The following is a 21,348-nucleotide window of genomic DNA, read 5'->3' as shown; positions in this document are numbered from 1 at the left end:
TCTGTGGCATAATAAGAAATATGTATTTGGTCTCTGCCCCTGGATCCTGATACAAGAATTTCTAGGACCCTTGAAGTCTTTGGAGTGATGAGTTTCTTTTTGTATGCCAATGAAGTGACTCTCGGAGGATAGGGGATGGTTGCCAGAGGAACTAGCCACATGATTAGAGGATTGGAACTTTCAGGCTCAACCCCCCTCCTACTACCCACCGTCTACCTCTGGGGATTGGAGAGGGGCTTGGGATTGATCAGTGGTCAGTGATTTAATCAGCCATGCCTATGTAATGGGACCTCCACAAAAACCCTAAACAAAGGGGTTCAGAGAGCTTCCAGGTTGGTGAACAGGTGGAGGTGCTGGGAGGGTGGTGTGCCCAGAGAGGGCATGGAAGCTGTGCACCCCTTCCCACAAACCTTGCCCCGGGCATCGCCTTCATTTTGCTGTTCCTGAATTGCATCCTTTATAATAGACTGGTATTGGTAAGTAAAGTGCTTTCCTGAGTTCTGGGAGCCATTCTAGCAAATTATCAACCTCAAGAGGGGGTTGTGGGAACCCCTAAATTATAGCTGGTTGGTCTGAAGTACAGGAGGCCTGGACCGGTGACTGGCACCGGGAGTGAGGGGCAGTCTTGTGGGACTGAGCCTGTGAGGTTTATGCTAACTCCAGGTTGTTACTGTCAGAAGTGTTAAGGGTAGAGGAAAACGGTTTTCCCTTTAGGATCTATTTGTAAGTAAAATTAGGAGAGTCTGTCAAGAGGGGAGGGAAAGGAGAGGCTAGCTGGTGCAGTGGGACAGAAAGACGTGGGTGAGCCCCTTTTGTTCGTACATCATATTTTAGGCAATTAACCTCTCTGGTTCAGTTTAAGGGTCTGCTTCTAGGTTTCTAGACTTTCCAGAATTTTAGACATTGTCCGTAAATTAAGGTTGTGGTTTCTGAGCAAAATGTGGTGTGGTACAAAGTGAGGTATAAAGAGAACTCTAGTTCGCTAGCACAGGGATTAGGACAATTTATTTTGGGAAATGTTTTAGACTCTTTTCCTTATTTCCTACAGACTCAAAATGATAACAGATATCCTTTCCCTCATTTCACGTCCTCTTCTCCCTTTTCCGCGCTCTTGTCACTACAGATTTGTCTGTTGTTCAAGCCTCCCAGCTGCACCCTAACCGAAAGGGGAACCACACACCTGGGTGGAGGAGAAGCCCCCGTGGGAGTTCTGCTGCTTTGAGATCCACTTCACGATGTGTGTGGGGGGGGTCAGGTCCTCCGAGGTCAGGGCAGGCTGGGCCGTGAGGTAAGCGAGGAGCACATAGGCTGTCATCTCCACTTCAGCAGAGGGAGCCTGGGGTTCGTAAAGATCCTCCACTGGTGCCTTGGGTTTCTGAGGTTGCTCGCAGTGCATTGCATTGTCTTAAGGATAAGAATAGAGAAAGAATGAAAGCTATTGGTGTTTAATGTATGACAGTATGTTTATATTTAGTAAGAAATAAATGTAGCAAAAGCTGAAGTAAGTTTTTTACTTCAATCATAATATCCCTAGATTTCTTATTTCTGAGTAAAAATCTGAACTTGGCTATGGTCTAGTGTGGTCGAGGGAAATATTGAGGACAGAAATTTATAAGATGTGAACTGAACTACTTTCTCAAGTGTTGTTCTGGTAGAGCTGGTGGTGAAAAGTCAGACATGATTTCCTCACTTGTTGGTTCCTTTGCTCCCAATCTAAAATGATTTGGTCATTGTTCAGGTTTTTTTTGAGATGAAATATAAAATCTTCCATCTTATTTCAGAGAGTTGTATTAGAAACAGTAACATGGAAGTTGTTATTATGGATGACATTGTCTTTGCTCTGGTGCTTAGTAGCTTCTCCTCACCCTGATACACGTTCATTTACCATAAAGAAAAGTATAAATGTCAACTATGTTTGTCTTTGTAAATAAAGGGAGACTGAACACCCCCCCTCCAATTCACTCTGTGATGTTACTTTTATCTATCGTGTTTTCTCTATAACAGAAATTCCAGGGAAGATTTGTGTGTAAAAGGAGCATTAATCTCTTAATGGATTAGTCTGCATAAAAATGTCAGCATTTGTAGTGGTATAGACCAAAAAGGAGGTTATTTTCAGGAATTCAATATTCTTCCCCTTTTCTATCCAGTGGAAGTGGATAGGAAGAACAGCTTGATGTGTGCGCTCACCTTCTTTTATTGCTTCCTCATCAAGTGATTTCAGTTAACTCTCTCCTTTTGGCCTGGTCACCTGCCAGGGCAAAAGCATAGGCCAGCAGTGCCCTGGTGTAGACGTGGCTGCCTCGGGCCTCTGCCTGTGTTCTTTTCTAGGCTGATTCGAGGCAGACCAGGGCCTTGTGGACAACAGGGTGCTGTGAAGGGAGAGCAATAGTATCCTGAGTTACGTGGAAAGGGGTCCTGGCGTATCCCAGAACAAACATAAAGACAGTAAGATACGTGGGACCAGTGCTTTTCAAATAAAAAAAATTAGATCAAATGGCTTTATCTAACCATCTCCTGACCATCTTTTTAGAAATCACTGTTCGTTTGTTTTTTTTCTGGCCACACCACGCAGCTTGTGGGATTTTAGTTCCCGGACCAGGGGTTGAACCCGGGCCCTCATCAGTGAGAGCTCAGAGTCCTAACCACTGGACTGCCAGGGAAGTCCCTCACTCTTTTTTTTTTTTTTTTTTTGATTGTATAAAACCACACAACATAATAGAAATCACTCTTTAAAAAATTACTTTCTAAGTAAAATAAACTGATAAGGGCAGGGCTAGAGGCCATGTGTTTTAGGATTAGCTTTGGCACATAGTCCAGGTCTCTACTGAACAAATGAATCCTTCTTGATGGGTCATTCGGAGTCTCTATGACTGTGGCAGATGCATCAGCATTGAGCAGAAGGAAAGCTGTCACTGGGCTTTGAGAGGAAAATTATTAGCACAATAGGGCAATGGTTTCATGGTGGTCTGGGAAGCTGAGGAAGTGATGTGGTGCCTACAGTGACAGGGAGTGGACTCTCCAGAAGGGCCATGGCAATATAGGCAGAGAGGGTCACTTCGTCGTCCACTCCACCCTGTAAGTACAAGGGAGGGAAAGAGAGATTACTTCCACTTCAGGAAACCTTTTGAAGATATCTCCTCTCCTCATGGTCAGTCCTTTCTCTTGCATGGTCCCTGGGAAGTTCTCATATACATCTCTCCCCACCGTACAAAGTGCTACTCTCAACTGAGATTCCATTTCTTTTACCTCAGTGGTACGTGGGTTTATTCTCCCACCCTAACCTTCTCCCATACTTCCTAGTCCTTTCCTTTAGGAATTCGTATGTGCCTCCTTCTTATGTGCCTTCACCCTTGGACAGGTTGCCATGGAATAGTGAGGTCAGGAGGTTCAGACTAGCTTACAAAAGCAATCACCTTAATGGCACTGTTGAGCAGTGACCCAGAACTCCTGAAACAGCCATCACTCTTCTGCTTCTCAGAGAGCCAGGTAAGGGCTTGGGTAATGTGGGCTGCGTCAATGAAGATGAAGGCTCGAGGCTGGGCGAAGGTCTTGAGAACAAAGGCTGTGAGCTTGATGGAGGAGGAAGAGTGGGCTGATGAGGCCATTTGTTTTCATGCAGCACATTCAGTGCCCAGGCTTCACGGGGACCCCTCCACACTCGTGAGTCAGTATGAGGGGTTCGGAGTGATTAGAGCTGGGGAATCTGTCTTTGTTCCTCCAGGACAAAGTGGTTTCAAGTGGTCCTTACTACCTTGTTCACGTTCTCATTGCTTCAAGGATTCAGGCTTCATCTTCCTTATTCAGGTGATTGACTCAGACATTTGCACTCTCATGCTAGGTTTTCTCCCTCTCTCTGATTTTCTATTGTAGATGAGACAAACCTTCTTTTCTGCCATCCCTGATATATGGACTAACCTCTTGGTGATGTTTGCATCTTCAAAAAGTGAAATACTCCCCCGTGAACCTTCCTTCCCTCTCCTTCCACCAACCGCCTTTTCGTTAATTACCTCTCTTTTCATTAATTGCCTGTGTGTTTTGTCTCAGAGGAACAGCACTTTTTGATACAGGGTTGTGTGAAGAATGGCAGCATTTTTTCTAGTCTCAGTTTCTATCATCTCTGGGTACTGGAAAATAACTTAAGGTGGCCAGATTTTTTTTTTTACTTATGATGGTATTAGACATGAGAAAGTACATCTTAATTACTGTGTTGAATCAAAAATGCATTTGGGAGTCAAGGTAGATAAACCTTGAGACAAGTCCCAACTCTGCCATTTATTATTTATGCCACCAAGAAACATTTACTTAACAACACTAGGTATAAATTTCTACCTTTATAAAATGAGGTTCATAATATCTAAGTTGTAGGGTTTCCATGAGGAATAAGAGTGGCTATGCTTGTGCAAAGTTTGTCCTATGGACCTTTTCTTACCAAGTGTTGCCTTCCTTTGTGACATGTTGGTTCCCAAAGGCACTGTAGGAGCCACCTCTGTGTTTGTAGCTCAGCTGCCTCTGATAACCTGGAACGGAAGGTGTCAGATGGCGCGTGAAGTAGCAGTGGGCATCAGAGAAAGAGGATTCCCAAATGGGCAAGCGGATGCCCCTGACGTGCCCTGGCCTCTCAGGCACAAAGGACCCACCAACAGCACTGCTCTTCACGCCCAGTGGATGTCACGCCTGTTTGTGGAGAGAACACCTACAATAATAAAGTGGACTCACCAGCATTGAGATGGCCAATGGCCTTGGATTTGACCTCCTGAGTCAGTTGTTGGGTTTCATTCAGGTATTTCAGTACATAGATATTAGGAGCAAACAGGACCATGTTCTGTTCTCCACAGCCATAGGGCATCTGGAGAAGGTTTTGTGTGTTTTTTTTGGCAGAACCTAGTATGTCACCTGGAAATGAAAGATGAGATGTCAGAACAAGGAATTATAACTTGAATGTTGGATCAGATATGCTGGAAACCAAGTAGCAACTGAGGAAAATATAGAGGTATGAGAAAGAAGTTGAAAAGCTGAAGTGCAGTTAAAAGCTATATTCGAAAAAAAGTAGGGGGAATGGCAGTGGTGGTTGTCCCACGTTCTCCAGGGACTGAGTGACTCAGTCACCCAAAACAGAGAAAGAGGCTCTGGCTGATTCTTTCACTACCTTTGGTGGGAGATTCAGGGACAATTTTTCAGATACCCCAACATCTAGATACACAAACAAATCAGATACAAAGAGGATTATGTGTGATGTCTACTTTTCTGAAAAGTTCTAGGGCCAGTGGTTTTGGGAATGCATCTTAAACTTGGACTTGTTACTTCCTCAGAAAATGTCCCTGATTTTAATATTACAAATTTACATTTCCTGGTACTGGGTGGCTTGCCAAGCTATGTCTTATCCACTTTTATTATCCATAACATTGGATTGCACAGCAGCCATCTAAAAGAAGGCTCTGAGTTTTCTCTGATATATGATTATTTTTATCGAAGCCTTCTCTCTTTTTGTTTTTTTAAACGCATTGTTTACTCTGTTTATTTATTTATTTATTTATTTATTTTTGGCTGTGTTGGGTCTTCGTTTCTGTGTGAGGGCTTTCTCTAGTTGCAGCAAGCGGGGGCCACTCTTCATCACAGTGCGCGGGCCTCTCACTATCGCGGCCTCTCTTGTTGCGGAGCACAGGCTCCAGACGTGCAGGCTCAGTAACTGTGGCCATGGGCCTAGTTGCTCCGTGGCATGTGGGATCTTCCCAGACCAGGGCTCGAACCCGTGTGCCCTGCATTGGCAGGCAGATTCTCAACCACTGCGCCACCAGGGAAGCCCTCAAAGCCTTCTTAAAATGTTTTATAGCCATATGAAGATAATGCATTGTTTGGCCTCAAGTTTTAGCTGACGTATGAATAGACACCCAGCATGTAAGAATAACTAAACAGATAAACTAAATATGGTTCTTTGCTGTTCTAGGGTAATTCTTTCTGTTGCTGTGATATCAGTAGTGGCTACTCAAGGATATTACTTTCATGGAAGTCCTTGTTATGGGTGTGTGTGGCAGGGGTGCTAGGTAGATTAGTTTGTAATGATGAAGCCTCAGAAAACCAAAACTGACCAGGTAGTAAGAATATATCCTTTATATTCTACTCTCAGGAATTTCAGAGAAAAACAAATCTCATTAATCTCCAGTGACTCCCTTCAATACCTTCCACCTTTCACACAAAAACTCTTTATAACTTTCAATAATTGTAGAAACAATTTTCTCAAATTTCTACTTGTAAATATGATGCTAGTTTGTCACTTGTGGCAAAGTCATTTACTTTATCTCACCTCTGCTCTTTAAAGTTTCTTTTTTTTTTTAACATCTTTATTGGAGTATAATTGCTTTACGATGGTGTGTTAGTTTCTGCTTTATAACAAAGTGAATCAGCTATACATATACATATGTTCCCATATCTCTTCCCTCTTACGTCTCCCTCCCTCCCACCCTCCCTATCCCACCCCTCTAGGTGGTCACAAAGCACGGAGCTGATCTCCCTGTGCTATGCGGCTGCTTCCCACTAGCCATCTATTTTACATTTGGTAGTGTATATATGTCCATGCCACTCTCTCACCCTGTCACATCTTACCCCTCCCCCTCCCCATATCCTCAAGTCCATTCTCTAGTAGGTCTGTGTCTTTATTCCCATCTTGCCACTAGGTTCTTCATGACCTTTTTTTTTTTTTCCCTTAGATTCCATATATATGTGTTAGCATACTGTATTTGTTTTTCTCTTTCTGACTTACTTCACTCTGTATGACAGATTCTAACTCCATCCACCTCACTACAAATACCTCCATTTCATTTCTTTTTATGGCTGAGCAATATTCCATTGTATATATGTGCCACATCTTCTTTATCCATTCATCCAATGATGGACACTTAGGTTGCTTCCATGTCCTGGCTATTGTAAATAGAGCTGCAATGAACATTTTGGTACATGACTCTTTTTGAACTATGGTTTTCTCAGGGTATATGCCCAGTAGTGGGATTGCTGGGTCGTATGGTAGTTCTATTTTTAGTTTTTTAAGGAACCTCCATACTGTTCTCCATAGTGGCTCTATCAATTTACATTCCCACCAGCAGTGCAAGAGGGTTCCCTTTTCTCCACACCCTCTCCAGCATTTATTGTTTGTAGATTTTTTGATGATGGCCATTCGGACCGGTGTGAGATGATATCTCATTGTAGTTTTGATTTGCATTTCTCTAATGATTAATGATGTTGAGCATTCTTTCATGTGTCTGTTGGCAATCTGTATATCTTCTTTGGAGAAATGTCTATTTAAGTCTTCTGCCCATTTTTGGATTGGGTTGTTTGTTTTGTTATTGAGCTGCATGAGCTGCTTGTAAATCTTGGAGATTAATCCTTTGTCAGTTGCTTCATTTGCAAATATTTTCTCCCATTCTGATGGTTGTCTTTTAGTCTTGTTTATGGTTTCCTTTGCTGTGCAAAAGCTTTTAAGTTTCATTAGGTCCCATTTGTTTATTTTTGTTTTTATTTCCATTTCTCTAGGAGTTGGGTCAAAAAGGATCTTGCTGTGATGTATGTCATAGAGTGTTCTGCCTATGTTTTCCTCTAAGAGTTTCATAGTGTCTGGCCTTACATTTAGGTCTTTAATCCATTTTGAGTTTATTTTTGTGTATGGTGTTAGGGAGTGTTCTAATTTCATACTTTTACATGTACCTGTCCAGTTTTCCCAGCACCACTTATTGAAGAGGCTGTCTTTTCTCCACTGTATATGCTTGCCTCCTTTATCAAAGATAAGCTGACCATATGTGCGTGGATTTATCTCTGGGCTTTCTATCCTTTTCCATTGATCTATGTTTCTGTTTTTGTGCCAGTACCATACTGTCTTGATTACTGTAGCTTTGTAGTATAGTCTGAAGTCCGGGAGCCTGATTTCTCCAGCTCCATTTTTTGTTCTCAAGCTTGCTTTGACTATTCGGGGTCTTTTCTGTTTCCATACAAATCGTGAAATTTTTTGTTCTCGTTCTGTGAAAAATGCCAGTGGTAGTTTGATAGGGATTGCATTGAATCTGTAGATTGCTTTGGGTAGTAGAGTCATTTTCACAATGTTGATTCTTCCAATCCAAGAACATGGTATATCTCTCCGTCTATTTGTATCATCTTTAATTTCTTTCATCAGTGTCTTGTAATTTTCTGCATACAGGTCTTTTGTCTCCTTAGGTAGGTTTATTCCTAGATATTTTATTCTTTTTGTTGCAATGGTAAATGGGAGTGTTTTCTTAATTTCACTTTCAGATTTTTCATCATTAGTGTATAGGAATGCAAGAGATTTCTGTGCATTAATTTTGTATCCTGCTACTTTGCCAAATTCATTGATTAGCTCTAGTAGTTTTCTGGTAGCATCTTTAGGATTCTCTGTGTATAGTATCATGTCATCTGCAAACAGTGACAGCTTTACGTCTTTTCCGATTTGGATTCCTTTTATTTCTTTTTCTTCTCTGATTGCTGTGGCTAAAACTTCCAAAACTATGTTGAATAATAGTGGTGAGAGTGGGCAACCTTGTCTTGTTCCTGATCTTAGTGGAAATGGTTTCAGGTTTTCACCATTGAGAACGATGTTGGCTGTGGGTTTGTCATATATAGCCTTTATCATGTTGAGGAAAGTTCCCACTAAGCCTACTTTCTGCAGGGCTTTTATCATAAATGGGTGTTGAATTTTGTCAAAAGCTTTTTCTGCATCTATTGAGATGATCATATGGTTTTTCGCCTTCAATTTGTTAATATGGTGTATCACGTTGATTGATTTGCATACATTGAAGAATCCTTGCATTCCTGGAATAAACACCAGTTGATCATGGTGTATGATCCTTTTAATGTGCTGTTGGATTCTGTTTGCTAGTATTTTGTTGAGGATTTTTGCATCTATCTTCATCAGTGATATTGGCCTGTAGTTTTCTTTCTTTGTGACATCTTTGTCTGGTTGTGATATCAGGGTGATGGTGGCCTCATAGAATGAGTTTGGGAGTGTTCCTCCCTCTGCAATATTTTGGAAGAGTTTGAGAAGGATAGGTGTTAGCTCTTCTCTAAATGTTTGATAGAATTCGCCTGTGAAGCCATCTGGTCCTGGGCTTTTGTTTGTTGGAAGATTTTTAATCACAGTTTCAATTTCAGTGCTTGTGATTGGTCTGTTCATATTTTCTATTTCTTCCTGGTTCAGTCTCGGCAGGTTGTGCATTTCTAAGAATTTGTCCATTTCTTCCAGGTTGTCCATTTTATTGGCATACAATTGCTTGTAGTAATCTCTCATGATCATTTGTATTTCTGCAGTGTCAGTTGTTACTTCTCCTTTTTCATTTCTAATTCTATTGATTTGAGTCTTCTCCCTTTTTTTCTTGATGAATCTGGCTAATGGTTTATCAATTTTGTTAATCTTCTCAAAGAACCAGCTTTTAGTTTTATTGATCTTTGCTATTATTTCCTTCGTTTCTTTTTCATTTATTTCTGATCTGCTCTTTATGATTTCTTTCCTTCTGCTAACTTTGGGGTTTTTTTGTTCTTCTTTCTCTAATTGCTTTAGGTGCAAGTTAGGTTGTTTATTCGAGATATTTCCTGTTTCTTGAGGTAGGCTTGTATTGCTATAAACTTCCCTCTTAGAACTGCTTTTGCTGCATCCCATAGGTTTTGGGTAGTCGTGTCTCCATTGTCATTTGTTTCTAGGTATTTTTTGATTTCCCCTTTGATTTCTTCAGTGATCACTTCTTTATTAAGTAGTGTATTGTGTAGCCTCCATGTGTTTGTATTTTTTACAGATCTTTTCCTGTAATTGATATCTAGTTTCATAGCGTTGTGGTTGGAAAAGATACTTGATACGATTTCAATTTTCTTAAATTTACCAAGGCTTGATTTGTGACCCAAGATATGATCTATCCTGGAGAATGTTCCATGAGCACTTGAGAAAAATGTGTGTTCTGTTGTTTTTGGGTGGAATGTCCTATAAGTATCAATTAAGTCCATCTTGTTTAATGTATCATTTAAAGCTTGTGTTTCCTTATTTATTTTCATTTTGGATGATCTGTCCATTGGTGAAAGTGGGGTGTTAAAGTCCCCTACTATGATTGTGTTACTGTTGATTTCCCCTTTTATGACTGTTAGTATTTGCCTTATGTATTGAGGTGCTCCTATGTTGGGTGCATATTTACAATTGTTATATCTTCTTCTTGAATTGATCCCTTGATCATTATATAGTGTCCTTCTTTGTCTCTTGTAATAGTCTTTATTTTAAAGTCTATTTTGTCTGATATGAGAATTGCTACTCCAGCTTTCTTCTGATTTCCATTTGCATGGAATATTTTTTTCCATCCCCCCACTTTCAGTCTGTATGTGTCCCTAGGTCTGAAGTGGGTCTCTTGTAGACATCATATACATGGGTCTTGTTTTTGTATCCATTCAGCCAGTCTGTGTCTTTTGGTGGGAGCATTTAATCCATTTACATTTAAGGTGATTATCGATATGTATGTTCCTATTCCCATTTTCTTAAATGTTTTGGGTTTGTTATTGTAGGTGTTTTCCTTCTCTTGTGTTTCTTGCCTAGAGAAGTTCCTTTAGCATTTGTTGTAAAGCTGGTTTGGTGGTGCTGAATTCTCTTAACTTTTGCTTGTCTGTAAAGGTTTTAATTTCTCCATCAAATCTGAATGAGATCCTTGCTGGGTAGAGTAATCTTGGTTGTAGGTTTTTCTCCTTCATCACTTTAAGTATATCCTGCCACTCCCTTCTGGCTTACAGAGCTCCTGCTGAAAGATCAGCTGTTAACCTTATGGGGATTTCCTTGTGTGTTATTTGTTGTTTTTCCCTTGCTGCTTTTAATATGTTTTCTTTATATTTAATTTTTGATAGTTTGATTAATATGTGTCTTGACATGTTTCTCCTTGGATTTATCCTGTAAGGAACTCTCTGTGCTTCCAGGACTTGATTAACTATTTCCTTTCCCATATTAGGGAAGTTTTCAACTATAATCTCTTCAAATATTTTCTCAGTCCCTTTCTTTTTCTCTTCTTCTTCACCCCTATAATTTGGATGTTGGTGCATTTAATGTTGTCCCAGAGGTCTCTGAGACTGTCCTCAGTTCTTTTCATTCTTTTTTCTTTATTCTGCTCTGCAGTAGTTATTTCCACTATTTTATATTCCAGGTCACTTATCCATTCTTCTGCCTCAGTTATTCTGCTATTGATCCCTTCTACAGTATTTTTAATTTCATTTATTGTGTTTTTCATCGTTGCTTGGTTCCTCTTTAGTTCTTCTATGTGCTTGTTAAATGTTTCTTGCATTTTTTCTATTCTATTTCCAAGATTTTGGATCATCTTTACTATCATTATTCTGAATTCTTTTTCAGGTAGACTGCCTATTTCCTCTTCATTTGTTAGGTCTGGTGTGTTTTTACCTTGCTTCTTCATCTGCTGTGTGTTTTTCTGTCTTCTCATTTTGCGTATCTTACTGTGTTTGGGGTCTCCTTTTTGCAGGCTGCAGGTTCGTAGTTCCTGTTGTTTTTGGTATCTGTCCCCAGTGGCTAAGGTTGGTTCAGTGGGTTGTGTAGGCTTCCTGGTGGAGGGGACTAGTGCCTGTGTTCTGGTGGATGAGGCTGGATCTTGTCTTTCTGGTGGGCAGGTCCACGTCTGGTGGTGTGTTTTGGGGTGTCTGTGGCCTTACTATGATTTTAGGCAGCCTCTCTGCTAGTGGATGGGGCTGTGTTCCTGTCTTGCTAGTTGTTTGGCATAGGGTGTCCAGCACTGTAGCTTGCTGGTCATTGAGTGAAGCTGGGTCTTGGTGTTGAGATGGAGATCTCTGGGAAATTTTCGCCGTTTGATATGACGTGTAGCTGGGAGGTCTCTTGTGGACCAGTGTCCTGAAGTTGGGTCTCCCATCTCAGAGGCACAGCCCTGATGCCTGGCTGGAGCACCAAGAGCCTTTCATCCACACAGCTCAGAATAAAAGGGAGAAAAAATAGAAAGCAAAAAAAAAGAAAGAGGATAAAATAAAATAAAGATAAAATAAAGTTATTAAAATAAAAAAATAAAAAATAATTATTAAGAAAAAAATTTTAAAGTTAAAAACAAAAACAAACAAATAAAAAAAAGGGACGGACAGAACCCTAGGACAAATGGTGAAAGCAAAGCTATACAGACAAAACCTCACACAGAAGCATACACATACACACTCACAAAAAGAGGAAAAGGGGAAAAAATAATCTATCTTGCTCCCAAAGTGCACCTCCTCAATTTGGGATGATTCGTTGTCTATTCAGGTATTTGACAGTTGCAGGTACATCAAGTTGTTTGTGGAGCTTTAATCTGCTGCTCCTGAGGCTGCTGGGAGAAATTTCCCTTTCTCTTCTTTGTTCGAACAGCTCCTGGGTTTCAGCTTTGGATTTGGACCCGCCTCTGCGTGTAGGTCGCCTGAGGGCGTCTGTTCTTTGCTCAGACAGGACGGGGTTAAAGGAGCAGCTGCTTCGGGGGCTCTGGCTCACTCAGGCCGGGGGAGGGAGCAGTACGGAGGAGGCGGGGCGCGCCTGCGGCGGCAGAGGCGGCATGACGTTGCAGCAGCCTGAGGCGCGCCGCGCGTTCTCCCGGGGAAGTTGTCACTGGATCACGGGAGCCTGGCGGTGGCGGGCTGTACAGGCTCCTGGGAGGAGTGGTGTGGAGAGTGACCTGTGCTCGCACACAGGCTTCTTGGTGGCGGCAGCAGCAGCCTTAGCGTCTCATGCCCGTCTCTGGGGTCCGTGCTGATAGCCGTGGCTCGCGCCCGTCTCTGGAACTTGTGTAGGCGGCGCTCTGAATCCCCTCTCCTCGCGCACCAGGAAACAAAGAGGCAAGAAAAAGTCTCTTGCCTGTTCGGCAGCTCCAGACCTTTTCCCGGACTCCCTCCCGCCTAGCTGTGGCGCACTAGGCTCCTTCAGCCTGTGTTCACGCCGCCAACCCCAGTCCTCTCCGTGGGATCCGACCGAAGCCCGAGCCTCAGCTCCCAGCCCCGCCCGCCCCGGCGGGTGAGCAGACAAGCCTCTCGGGCTGGTGAGTGCTGCTCGGCACTGCTCCTCTGTGCGGGAATCTCTCCGCTTTGCCCTCCGCACCCCTGTGGCTGCGCTCTCCTCCGTGGCTCCGAAGCTTCCCCCCTCCGCCACCCGCAGTCTCTGCCCGCGAAGGGGCTTCCTAGTGTGTGGAAACCTTTCCTCCTTCACAGCTCCCTCCCACTGGTGCAGGTCCCGTCCTTATTCTTTTGTCTCTGTTGTTTCTTTTTTCTTTTGCCCTACCCAGGTACGTGGGGAGTTTCTTGCCTTTTGGGAGGTCTGACGTCTTCTGCCAGAGTTCAGTGGGTGTTCTGTAGGAGCTGTTCCACGTGTAGATGTATTTCTGATGTATCTGTGGGGAGGAAGGTGATCTCCGCGTCTTACTCTTCCGCCATCTTCTCCTAGCCTCTCGGTAAGATATCTTTAATCGTACTTTATAGAGTAAGTATTGTTTCTCGTTGTATAGATTGGCAGGTACTGAATTCAATATTTCTTCTTAGACTTAAGCTTCTTATTCACTGGATTTTAGTTTAATTTTCAGAATAGTAAATATGTTCAAACAGTTCAATAGTCAAATAATTTTAAATGGTATTCTCTAAGTGGTCTCCTTCCCATCCTTGAAAACTTCCACTTACTTTACACTGTTTCTGTAGGAAGGTAAATACTTTCTTAGTAGCTTTTTTTTTTTTTTTCTGGTGGGTATCATTCTAGTCTTAGTTTATGTAAGTGCAAAAAGAAAAAACAAAGGACATGCTATTTCTGCTCCCACCCTTTTATTATAATATGAGTCCATAATATGTACCCTGTTCTTAGCTCTACCGTTTTCTCTTAACAGTATAATCCTGGGGATATTTCTTTAATGATACATAGAGTGCTTCCTCATTCTGTTTCCAGCCACATATTTTGCCATCATTTAGATGTTTCCTATATATTCTGAATTCTTGTGACCTCTTTCATACAGTAAACTGTCATACTCTAATCTTCCAGGGTTAACTTTTGATTTATCAGTGGGGTTTAAATAAATATAAAAGTTATTTATTCTTGCAAGGTGGATCAAGTATTCTATTTCTTTCTCTTTGAATTCCTGCCATAACCACCCGATTTCCCTGAGGCACAGAGTTGCCTCTGACCAACTCACTCAAGGTGGGGAAGGATGAGTTTGGTGATGAGGCACATGTGAGAAAATGCAAGCATATAGCACCTTATTATTTTTAAAAATAAAATATAAAACTCTATATAAACTGACCCCTGAACATCTCTATCTCATTTACTGTCATGTCTCCACATCCTTTTACAGAAAGAGTAAATCTCAATTCACAAAATTCGATGTAGTCAAGATATGTCACTCTTTAAAATTCTACTCATACCAGTAGGCTGGTGGCAAATCCATTTTCAATTATAATTAGACCTTTCCCCAGGGTAAAGAACACAATGTGAAAATTCATGGCTCAAGAGGATGCACGGGTCCAGGTCTCCCTGGTCACAAAAATAGTGTCCAAAATCTTACAATACAAATGAAAGAAAAATGAAGCAAATTATAAATGAATTCTTAGAGAGTGCTTGATAATTACCAGAATATCAGAACTTGGATGTGGTACGTCAAAACTTGAGAAGGTCACTGTGCCTGGAGTCCATCTTGGTAATAAATAGTTTGCAGTACTTATCATGTAGTATTATAATAAGGCAAATATGTATCTTTTTCTTTTATTCTGCAGTGTAATTTCTCTAAGGAAGGAATCCCATTTTATTGAATTCTGTATCATAGCATGGAATATAGTGCCTGACACACAGGAAGTAATCAGTAAAGGTTTCTGGAATGAATCTTGGTCCAAGGAGACACAATGATTGATTTGCAACAAGTATACTCTTCAAGTACATTTGCAGTCATGATTTGCAATGAACAAAGAAAAAAGGACTAGAACTAACTGATAGAATTTATTTTAATCCTGTTAGTTTATTTCCTTTCGTCATACCCCTAATTTTTTTTATATTTCATGCCCTGGATGGATGCTTAATTGATACTAATTATAACATTTATTCAGCTCTGAAATATGTTTTTTTCTTGGCTTTCTTGTCTGAAGTGGGCTGGAGAGACAGCATGGTTTGAGGTTATGAGTGTGGACTTGGAAACCAGACCTCTTAGTATTGAATTCTGGTTCAGCCCTTTACCAGCTGAGTAGCTTAGGGCAAGTTACACCTCTCTGTGCCTCACTCTCCTCATTTGTTATAAGAATACCTATTTCATAGAGTTGATATATTAATACCTATGAGGTGCTTAGAGTAGAATCTAGCACAAAGGTGATAACATTTATCTTTTACTTTTGCCTAGCCTGGAGACAGAGCTAAGGGTGCTTGAACTTCAAGTCCTTTAGAGTTCTTAGTTTATAGCATCCAGGCTTCTGTCAGACTCAACCAGATGAAGACTAGGACTCTAGGACTTTTCAGGGACCTTCTCTTCAAACTCCAGAAGCTTCTGCCCCTCCATCCATATAATGGATGATTTTAATACTTAATGCCTCTGAATACCTCCTTGAGTTTGTATCCATCCTTTGGTTCTGGCTCAAAGTTGCAGAAAAAAGATGTAACAGTCCTATTTGGGCTTTGAATCCTATATATTCTTTCTTCTAGGAAAATTCACTTCTACTTGAATCACATCTTCAGCATTTTCAATCTGTCATCCTTTCTTGAATCTGAAACCCAAGGTTAACTGACTGATCACTTGTATTGGTCAATGGCAGATTTGGTTCTGAGGTCACATAACTTCCAATTCAGATCAAGTCCCAATTAATTATGCTGCCTCCCAATGTTGGACATATCCAACTTTCTATTTCATATTTCCCTTTAGTGTGGAAAGTCTTTCCTTGTCAAGTCAGCCTTTTATTCTCTCATAAATCCACTCTTTGGCTTTTTCGTAGGGTAATTCTATAAGCAAACTCACTTTACATGCTCCTAGTACATAATCCAATACTTTCTTCTTTTCCCTGCAACCTCTAAATGAAGCCTACTGTGACCACCACCTCTGTAATGTTTTTCAGTTTTTGAAATCCTTTAGCCCTTGATTGCTATGAATTTTTATCTCAGGAGTCTATTGGGAATCACATGGAAATGTAATAAGTGTTTACTGAATAAATGAGTAAACAGTGATATGGGCTGACCAGAGAAAAAGGTTTATTCAACAAGCCTTCAGAGATATAAAAACTCTTTTCTTCCATGGAGACCTGAGTCTGTGGAACAGGGACTCCAGCAAAGCAGTTTTCATTGATGTGGTCTTTAAGCATTTCCAGTGTCTGTGATAGTGGAAAGAATAGAAAATTAAGATGGACTTGGGTTTCTGGAACAGTGAATATTCCTTCCTTTAGATTTGGGTAGCATGGTACCTGAGGAAATCCAATTAGTATAGTGGGAAATGAGATCCATTACTTAAAATTATCTAATGTGCAATTCTGTGAACTGAGGTCTGACTATCAGGGGCCCTTTCCCAATAAATGTATTTTTCTATAATAAGTTGCACTGTGAACAGTATGATGTCTATGAGAAATATTTAGCCAGAATTTTATGGAGGAGATTTGAGGGACAGGCCAAAGGGGTTCTGACTCCATCTGGAAGGAGTATGAATTGCTTACCTTTGCTGCAAGGAGCATTGTACTCAGCAACAGCAAACTCATCTGAATAAAAACAAAAATTGTCAGGAGAAGTGAGAGGGAAAGCGAACATCTATGTTACAGATCAGTGAAAGAATCTTTATTGTGGGAAGAATTGTATCGGAAACCTCAGCATCATTCATTTGATGTGCTGCTTTCTGTCTTATATTTTCAAATATTGTATGTTATGCTTTCCTTTACCCTAAACTCCTGAAGGGTAAGAGTACAGATGTTATACTTATTTAAATTTCATATTGTCCTACAGTTGATTTTATCTGAAGAAAAGGGAACTAAATATCTTACAGGTGCTTTGTATTAGTAATAATATATTTATATCAGACTTGATAGAGACAAAATGAAGTGATGAGAGTGATTAGTGTAATGAATTGCCCCAACACATCTCTCAAATCTAAATTTCTGTGATCAGGTATTTAATTTCTGTGTGAACTTTACTTTCACTCACCTGTCTCATAATAATCATAGACTTTCACTATGGCTGGTTTCAGATCCCTTACTGGGATGTCTTGCAGAACCGTGAAGGACAAGCTCAGGGTCTGATTTGTCACCTATAAAGCAAAAGGGAATTAAATGACTCTCCAGGGAGCTTTCCTCTATCTTCTTTGAGTGAATTTAAGTATTCATCTATTTTGGGGAAAAACTTTTTGTCAACTAACAGGGTACTTAAATTGGGCCAAAAGCTCTCAGAGTAGGTGAAAACTTCCCCAAATTGTTTCTTAAATAACTAAAACTATTCATATACTCCCATCAATGTGAGTGCGTGGCTCTGTTCCTAGGGGGTGAATGAGGCAGGCTTTTTATTGTTTGAATAGCTATGTTTAGTTTTAAGTATCAGAGATTCAGTACAGCTTCACTACTCTATCTTGTAGAAATACTTGTGTCGACTCAAAAAGGAATATAAAAGGTGGATCACTGCAGCCTATGTTTCATAAAATTTGTAAACTATAATATCCGTCAATATAGTAATGAATAAACTATGTAACAACACACAACTATAAAATCAGATTGGTTTATTGGTGCACTGATTTTGTTTTATGGTCTAAGTCCTTGCTGAGATTGATAGCATATTCCCCTTTTGTCTTTTTGATGTGCTGTTGATATAATAATTGACTAATCCCAATGGTTACTTCCTTATATGTATCTTCAAAATAACTTGTGCATAACATAATGAGCACCTTTTGTGGAGAATTTCTTGCTTATGGGGTCCTAGAAATATTCATATCCCAATATTATAACAAGTCATTTCTTCCCATAGTCCCAGATGAAATATAAATAGAGAAGGAGAGGAGAATATTCACTGGACCTAATGTTAGAATTCTCAAATTTTTAGCGTGGAGGTGATGTCTCCAAAATGCCTTCATTCACTTCCCAGGTAGCTCATTATCCATATTTTTTTTGGATAGAATGGCAGGGCTCTCACCTTATCCAGGTAAATCAAAACATGGTTGTTGCTGACTTCTGTTCGGCTCACGTGGTCAGATGTTTCAAGCTGAAGAAAATTAAGACATCACAAATGTTAATAAACAGAAGAAAACCCTGGGGAACCAGAGAAAAGAAGAATGTTTATTACCAAATTAAGCCTGAGGGTAAAATTTCTTCAAATGCTTTTTGTAAGCAAAGGCAATAATGTGGCAGAATTAAAAATGAAAGATAATTGGGATGCAGGGTTTAACATTAGTACGACACAGGACCTATGTGTAAATTGATTTATTTGAAGAAAAGGGAACTAAATGTCCTAAACTTGGAAATTACCCATATTTCAAGGTTCAATTCACATTCCATTCCTTTATGAAGGAGGTTTTTGGTTTTTTACTTTTTTTGCTTATTCTAACTTGTAGCAATCTCAGTTTCCTCTGTACTTCTGTAATAGTTCTAGTTTATGTCAATCAGTCTTTCTCACATTTTTTCACTAGTTCATGTGCATATGCTTTATCTTCGGAAGATTCTAAGCTCCATTAAAGCAGTAGCCTGCTGACAATTATTTCCCGGTAGATGTGGCTCCTAGCAAAGTGCTGTTCGTGACAAGAGATAGACCGTTGCTGTGGGTGTCCCTAAAGCAGTGGACAGGAAGGCTGCTGGAGCTGGCAAGGCCACCAGGTCTGTGCAGAGAGTTCAGAAGGCTAAATGAATATGATCCCTAATACCTGCCACCCCAGTTTGATCAATGGTGGAAGCCCCGTCTCAAAACCGTCTGAATTGACCATTGAACTTAGTAGTGAAAGACTGGTTAATGATAACAATGTATCGTAAAACTAGAAGAAAAGGAGACTGTTTTATGGATCATTTGTTTTTCTGTGGGCGGCAGTTTTGAGTTATTAGTTTTTTAAATTAGTATTTTTATTAATACCTCAATGGAAACTTGACCAAAAATCCATCATAAAATTTTGAGACCCATTTAAACAAAGTTAAATGAGAAAACAAACAAACCAACCAACCCCCATATAAACGTGCTAAATTATATTTCTGCTTTTGGAGACAGTAATGTCTTTGATAGAAGTTCATTTAATAGTATTTTTATATTAATGTTGTCTTAGTCTAGAGATACATAAAACATTTAATAAAATATGGTCTCCTGGGCTTATAGTAAACCTACCATTTTCACTGTTGGTTTCAAGGGAATGAAGCCAGATACCATTTTCACGTCAGCAATCACCATGTTGGAGGCTGGACGGCTTCCGGTGTAACTAAAGATCCAGAGAAGAAAGGAATTAGGATTTTCTGTGTTATTAAATATTTTTTTTCGATGTCCACAGTAAGCACTCAATAGCCCTGAAAAGTACCAGAAGTCTTCCTAAATTTCCTACCAAGTAGCTCAAAAAACTGGCTGTGCATTAGAATCTTCAGGGGAGCCTGTTAAAGCCACAGAGACCAGGCCTATACTCTAGACCTGATGAATCAGAATTTCATGGGTGTGAACTCTGAGGATCTCCATTTTAAGAAAGCTCTGTAAGTGATGCTTAGCTGGGCATGAGACTGCTAAGCTATCCCAGTTATTTGTTACATATACTTTGTCTTTTTTCCTGAATAGTATCCCCAACCAGGTTATAATATTCTTGAGGACAGATACAAATAGCCCTGTAGGTATTTGAATATGGCTGCTTATGTATGTATTTTCCCCAAAATTGATTATTTTATATATAATCTGAGATTTAATTATTACCAGGAAGAATTCTAACTAGAGAGTCACTACTTCCTTCTATTCGTGCTTTTCAAGAAGTCTCCACCTCTGTCCCAGATAAAGCGAGAATAATATAGGATTTCATTACAATCGAATGAAATCAGGATGATTAATTACATTAGAATAAAGTCAGGAATTCAGGTTAGAGGTTCTTTATTATTGAGGGGAATTAATAAGCTGTAAATAATGAGACTAGACACTAATAGATCCTGGAGTTGGGGGATGTACAATGTAAGCCCCAACACTGAGAAATTCTGTGTCAACACAAGAACACGTTGCTTTTTCAATAAAGGTAGAACAAACATTCACTGTCACCCTACTCTGCTTAATGCGGAGTTCCAGTAAGAAGATTGGTTGTTATACCCAGAATTGCATGATGCAGTCGGAGATCTTACCTGACTCTCAGTGAGATTTGGAAGCTGGTGTGAGCTTTGGGTCCATCACAAGTTTGGGGCAGAGTCTGCACCTCCAAAGCAAATGGGAACTCTTCCTTTTTCGGGAGAATATTGTATTTCAAAGATGTCTGTGGAACAGACAAAAGTCTGTGATTTTTCCCTTGTCCAGGATTCCTCCCAACTTCCTCAACTCTTTCTTTGATTTGCCCCATCATTTGCTGCGTTAGGCCTTCTCAGTGACAATGTTACTCTGGACCTTTTGTCCCCACCTGCCCCTGGAATCTCACCTGGAGGTAAACACATCCTTCTCCTGTCGTTGTCATGCTGTACTCTCCGGGCACCTCTGGCAATGAAACCTGCTGTAGTAACAGGAGGTTGCTGTTGTCCACTCGGAATTTTGTGGAAAATGTCCCTGAAGATTGGATGGTCACCTGTGCAGCCTTCCCAGTCCTGGTGAAAGTGGCTGCTCCGTATTTGGACAAAGCATGGAGAGCCACCACCGTGTCCTGGAGGAGACAGGCGAGGGAACCCACTTAGGCATGATAACCCTTTGAAGACCCAAAGGCCCATGTTAGCTGCCGCAAAAAGGGCTTTGATTTCCTATTTCCTGTTTCCCTCACTGCTTAAATATTGGGGTTCTCATTTCAAGATTGATTATAATCCTTAGATAGATGACAGAACCATAACCTTCACATATCTGCCTTGGACTATATGCTTTAGAAATTTATTTCTCAGAAAATCAATTCTCTTCTCTCTATAAATATATGTGAGGTATGCAATGTGGAGAATATATATGAATGGGAATTATTTATTAGCATTAGCTATTTGCCTAAGATGTCTTTCTTGACAACTGTGGTCATATCTGTTACCACCCAACCAAAGTTCAGTTTGGCTCTCACCCCAAGCTACACTCTGCTCTGCTGCTGAGGTCAGTGCCCTGAGAAAACCCAGGGTCCTTTGCAGCCATGATCAGGGTCATGCTTCAGTTTCTCCAGAGGAAATAAAAAATGAATAATTATAATTATATTCTGGATTTGTTGACATTTTTATTTGGTTCTCTCTTTTTCATCAGAAGTTTGG

General features: G+C 40.4%; 2 protein-coding genes across 6 annotated transcripts in view; one reads left to right on the top strand and one right to left on the bottom strand.

Moving 5' to 3' along the window:
• KLRG1 (killer cell lectin like receptor G1) overlaps positions 1-21,348 on the top strand; it is a 185,129-nt gene that overhangs the window by 61,551 nt on the left and 102,230 nt on the right. The window contains exon 6 of one of the 4 annotated variants that reach the window (XM_057555923.1): positions 13,284-13,345. The exons of the other annotated variants lie outside the window; for them this stretch is intronic. Within the exon in view, the coding sequence (XP_057411906.1) occupies positions 13,284-13,319 (36 nt within the window). The 3' untranslated portion in view covers positions 13,320-13,345. Of the gene's footprint in view, positions 1-13,283; positions 13,346-21,348 lie in introns of those variants that run through there. 4 annotated transcript variants of the gene reach the window in all.
• Positions 16,183-21,348, bottom strand: part of A2M (alpha-2-macroglobulin) — a 60,241-nt gene continuing 55,075 nt past the window's right edge. For both annotated transcript variants that reach the window (XM_007196108.3, XM_007196107.3), the window contains exons 30-36: positions 20,556-20,774; positions 20,269-20,396; positions 19,289-19,379; positions 18,116-18,184; positions 17,141-17,243; positions 16,660-16,701; positions 16,183-16,323 (exon numbers count right to left, since the gene is read on the bottom strand). In XM_007196108.3, the coding sequence (XP_007196170.1) occupies positions 16,307-16,323; positions 16,660-16,701; positions 17,141-17,243; positions 18,116-18,184; positions 19,289-19,379; positions 20,269-20,396; positions 20,556-20,774 (669 nt within the window). In that variant the 3' untranslated portion in view covers positions 16,183-16,306. The remainder of the gene's footprint in view (positions 16,324-16,659; positions 16,702-17,140; positions 17,244-18,115; positions 18,185-19,288; positions 19,380-20,268; positions 20,397-20,555; positions 20,775-21,348) is intronic.

The sequence above is a fragment of the Balaenoptera acutorostrata genome, chromosome 11 (genome assembly GCF_949987535.1).
Source record: "Balaenoptera acutorostrata chromosome 11, mBalAcu1.1, whole genome shotgun sequence".
NCBI classification, from domain to species: domain Eukaryota; kingdom Metazoa; phylum Chordata; class Mammalia; order Artiodactyla; family Balaenopteridae; genus Balaenoptera; species Balaenoptera acutorostrata.
The sequence above is the reverse complement of the archived record's forward strand: the minus strand, read 5'-3'. Positions and strand labels throughout refer to the sequence as shown.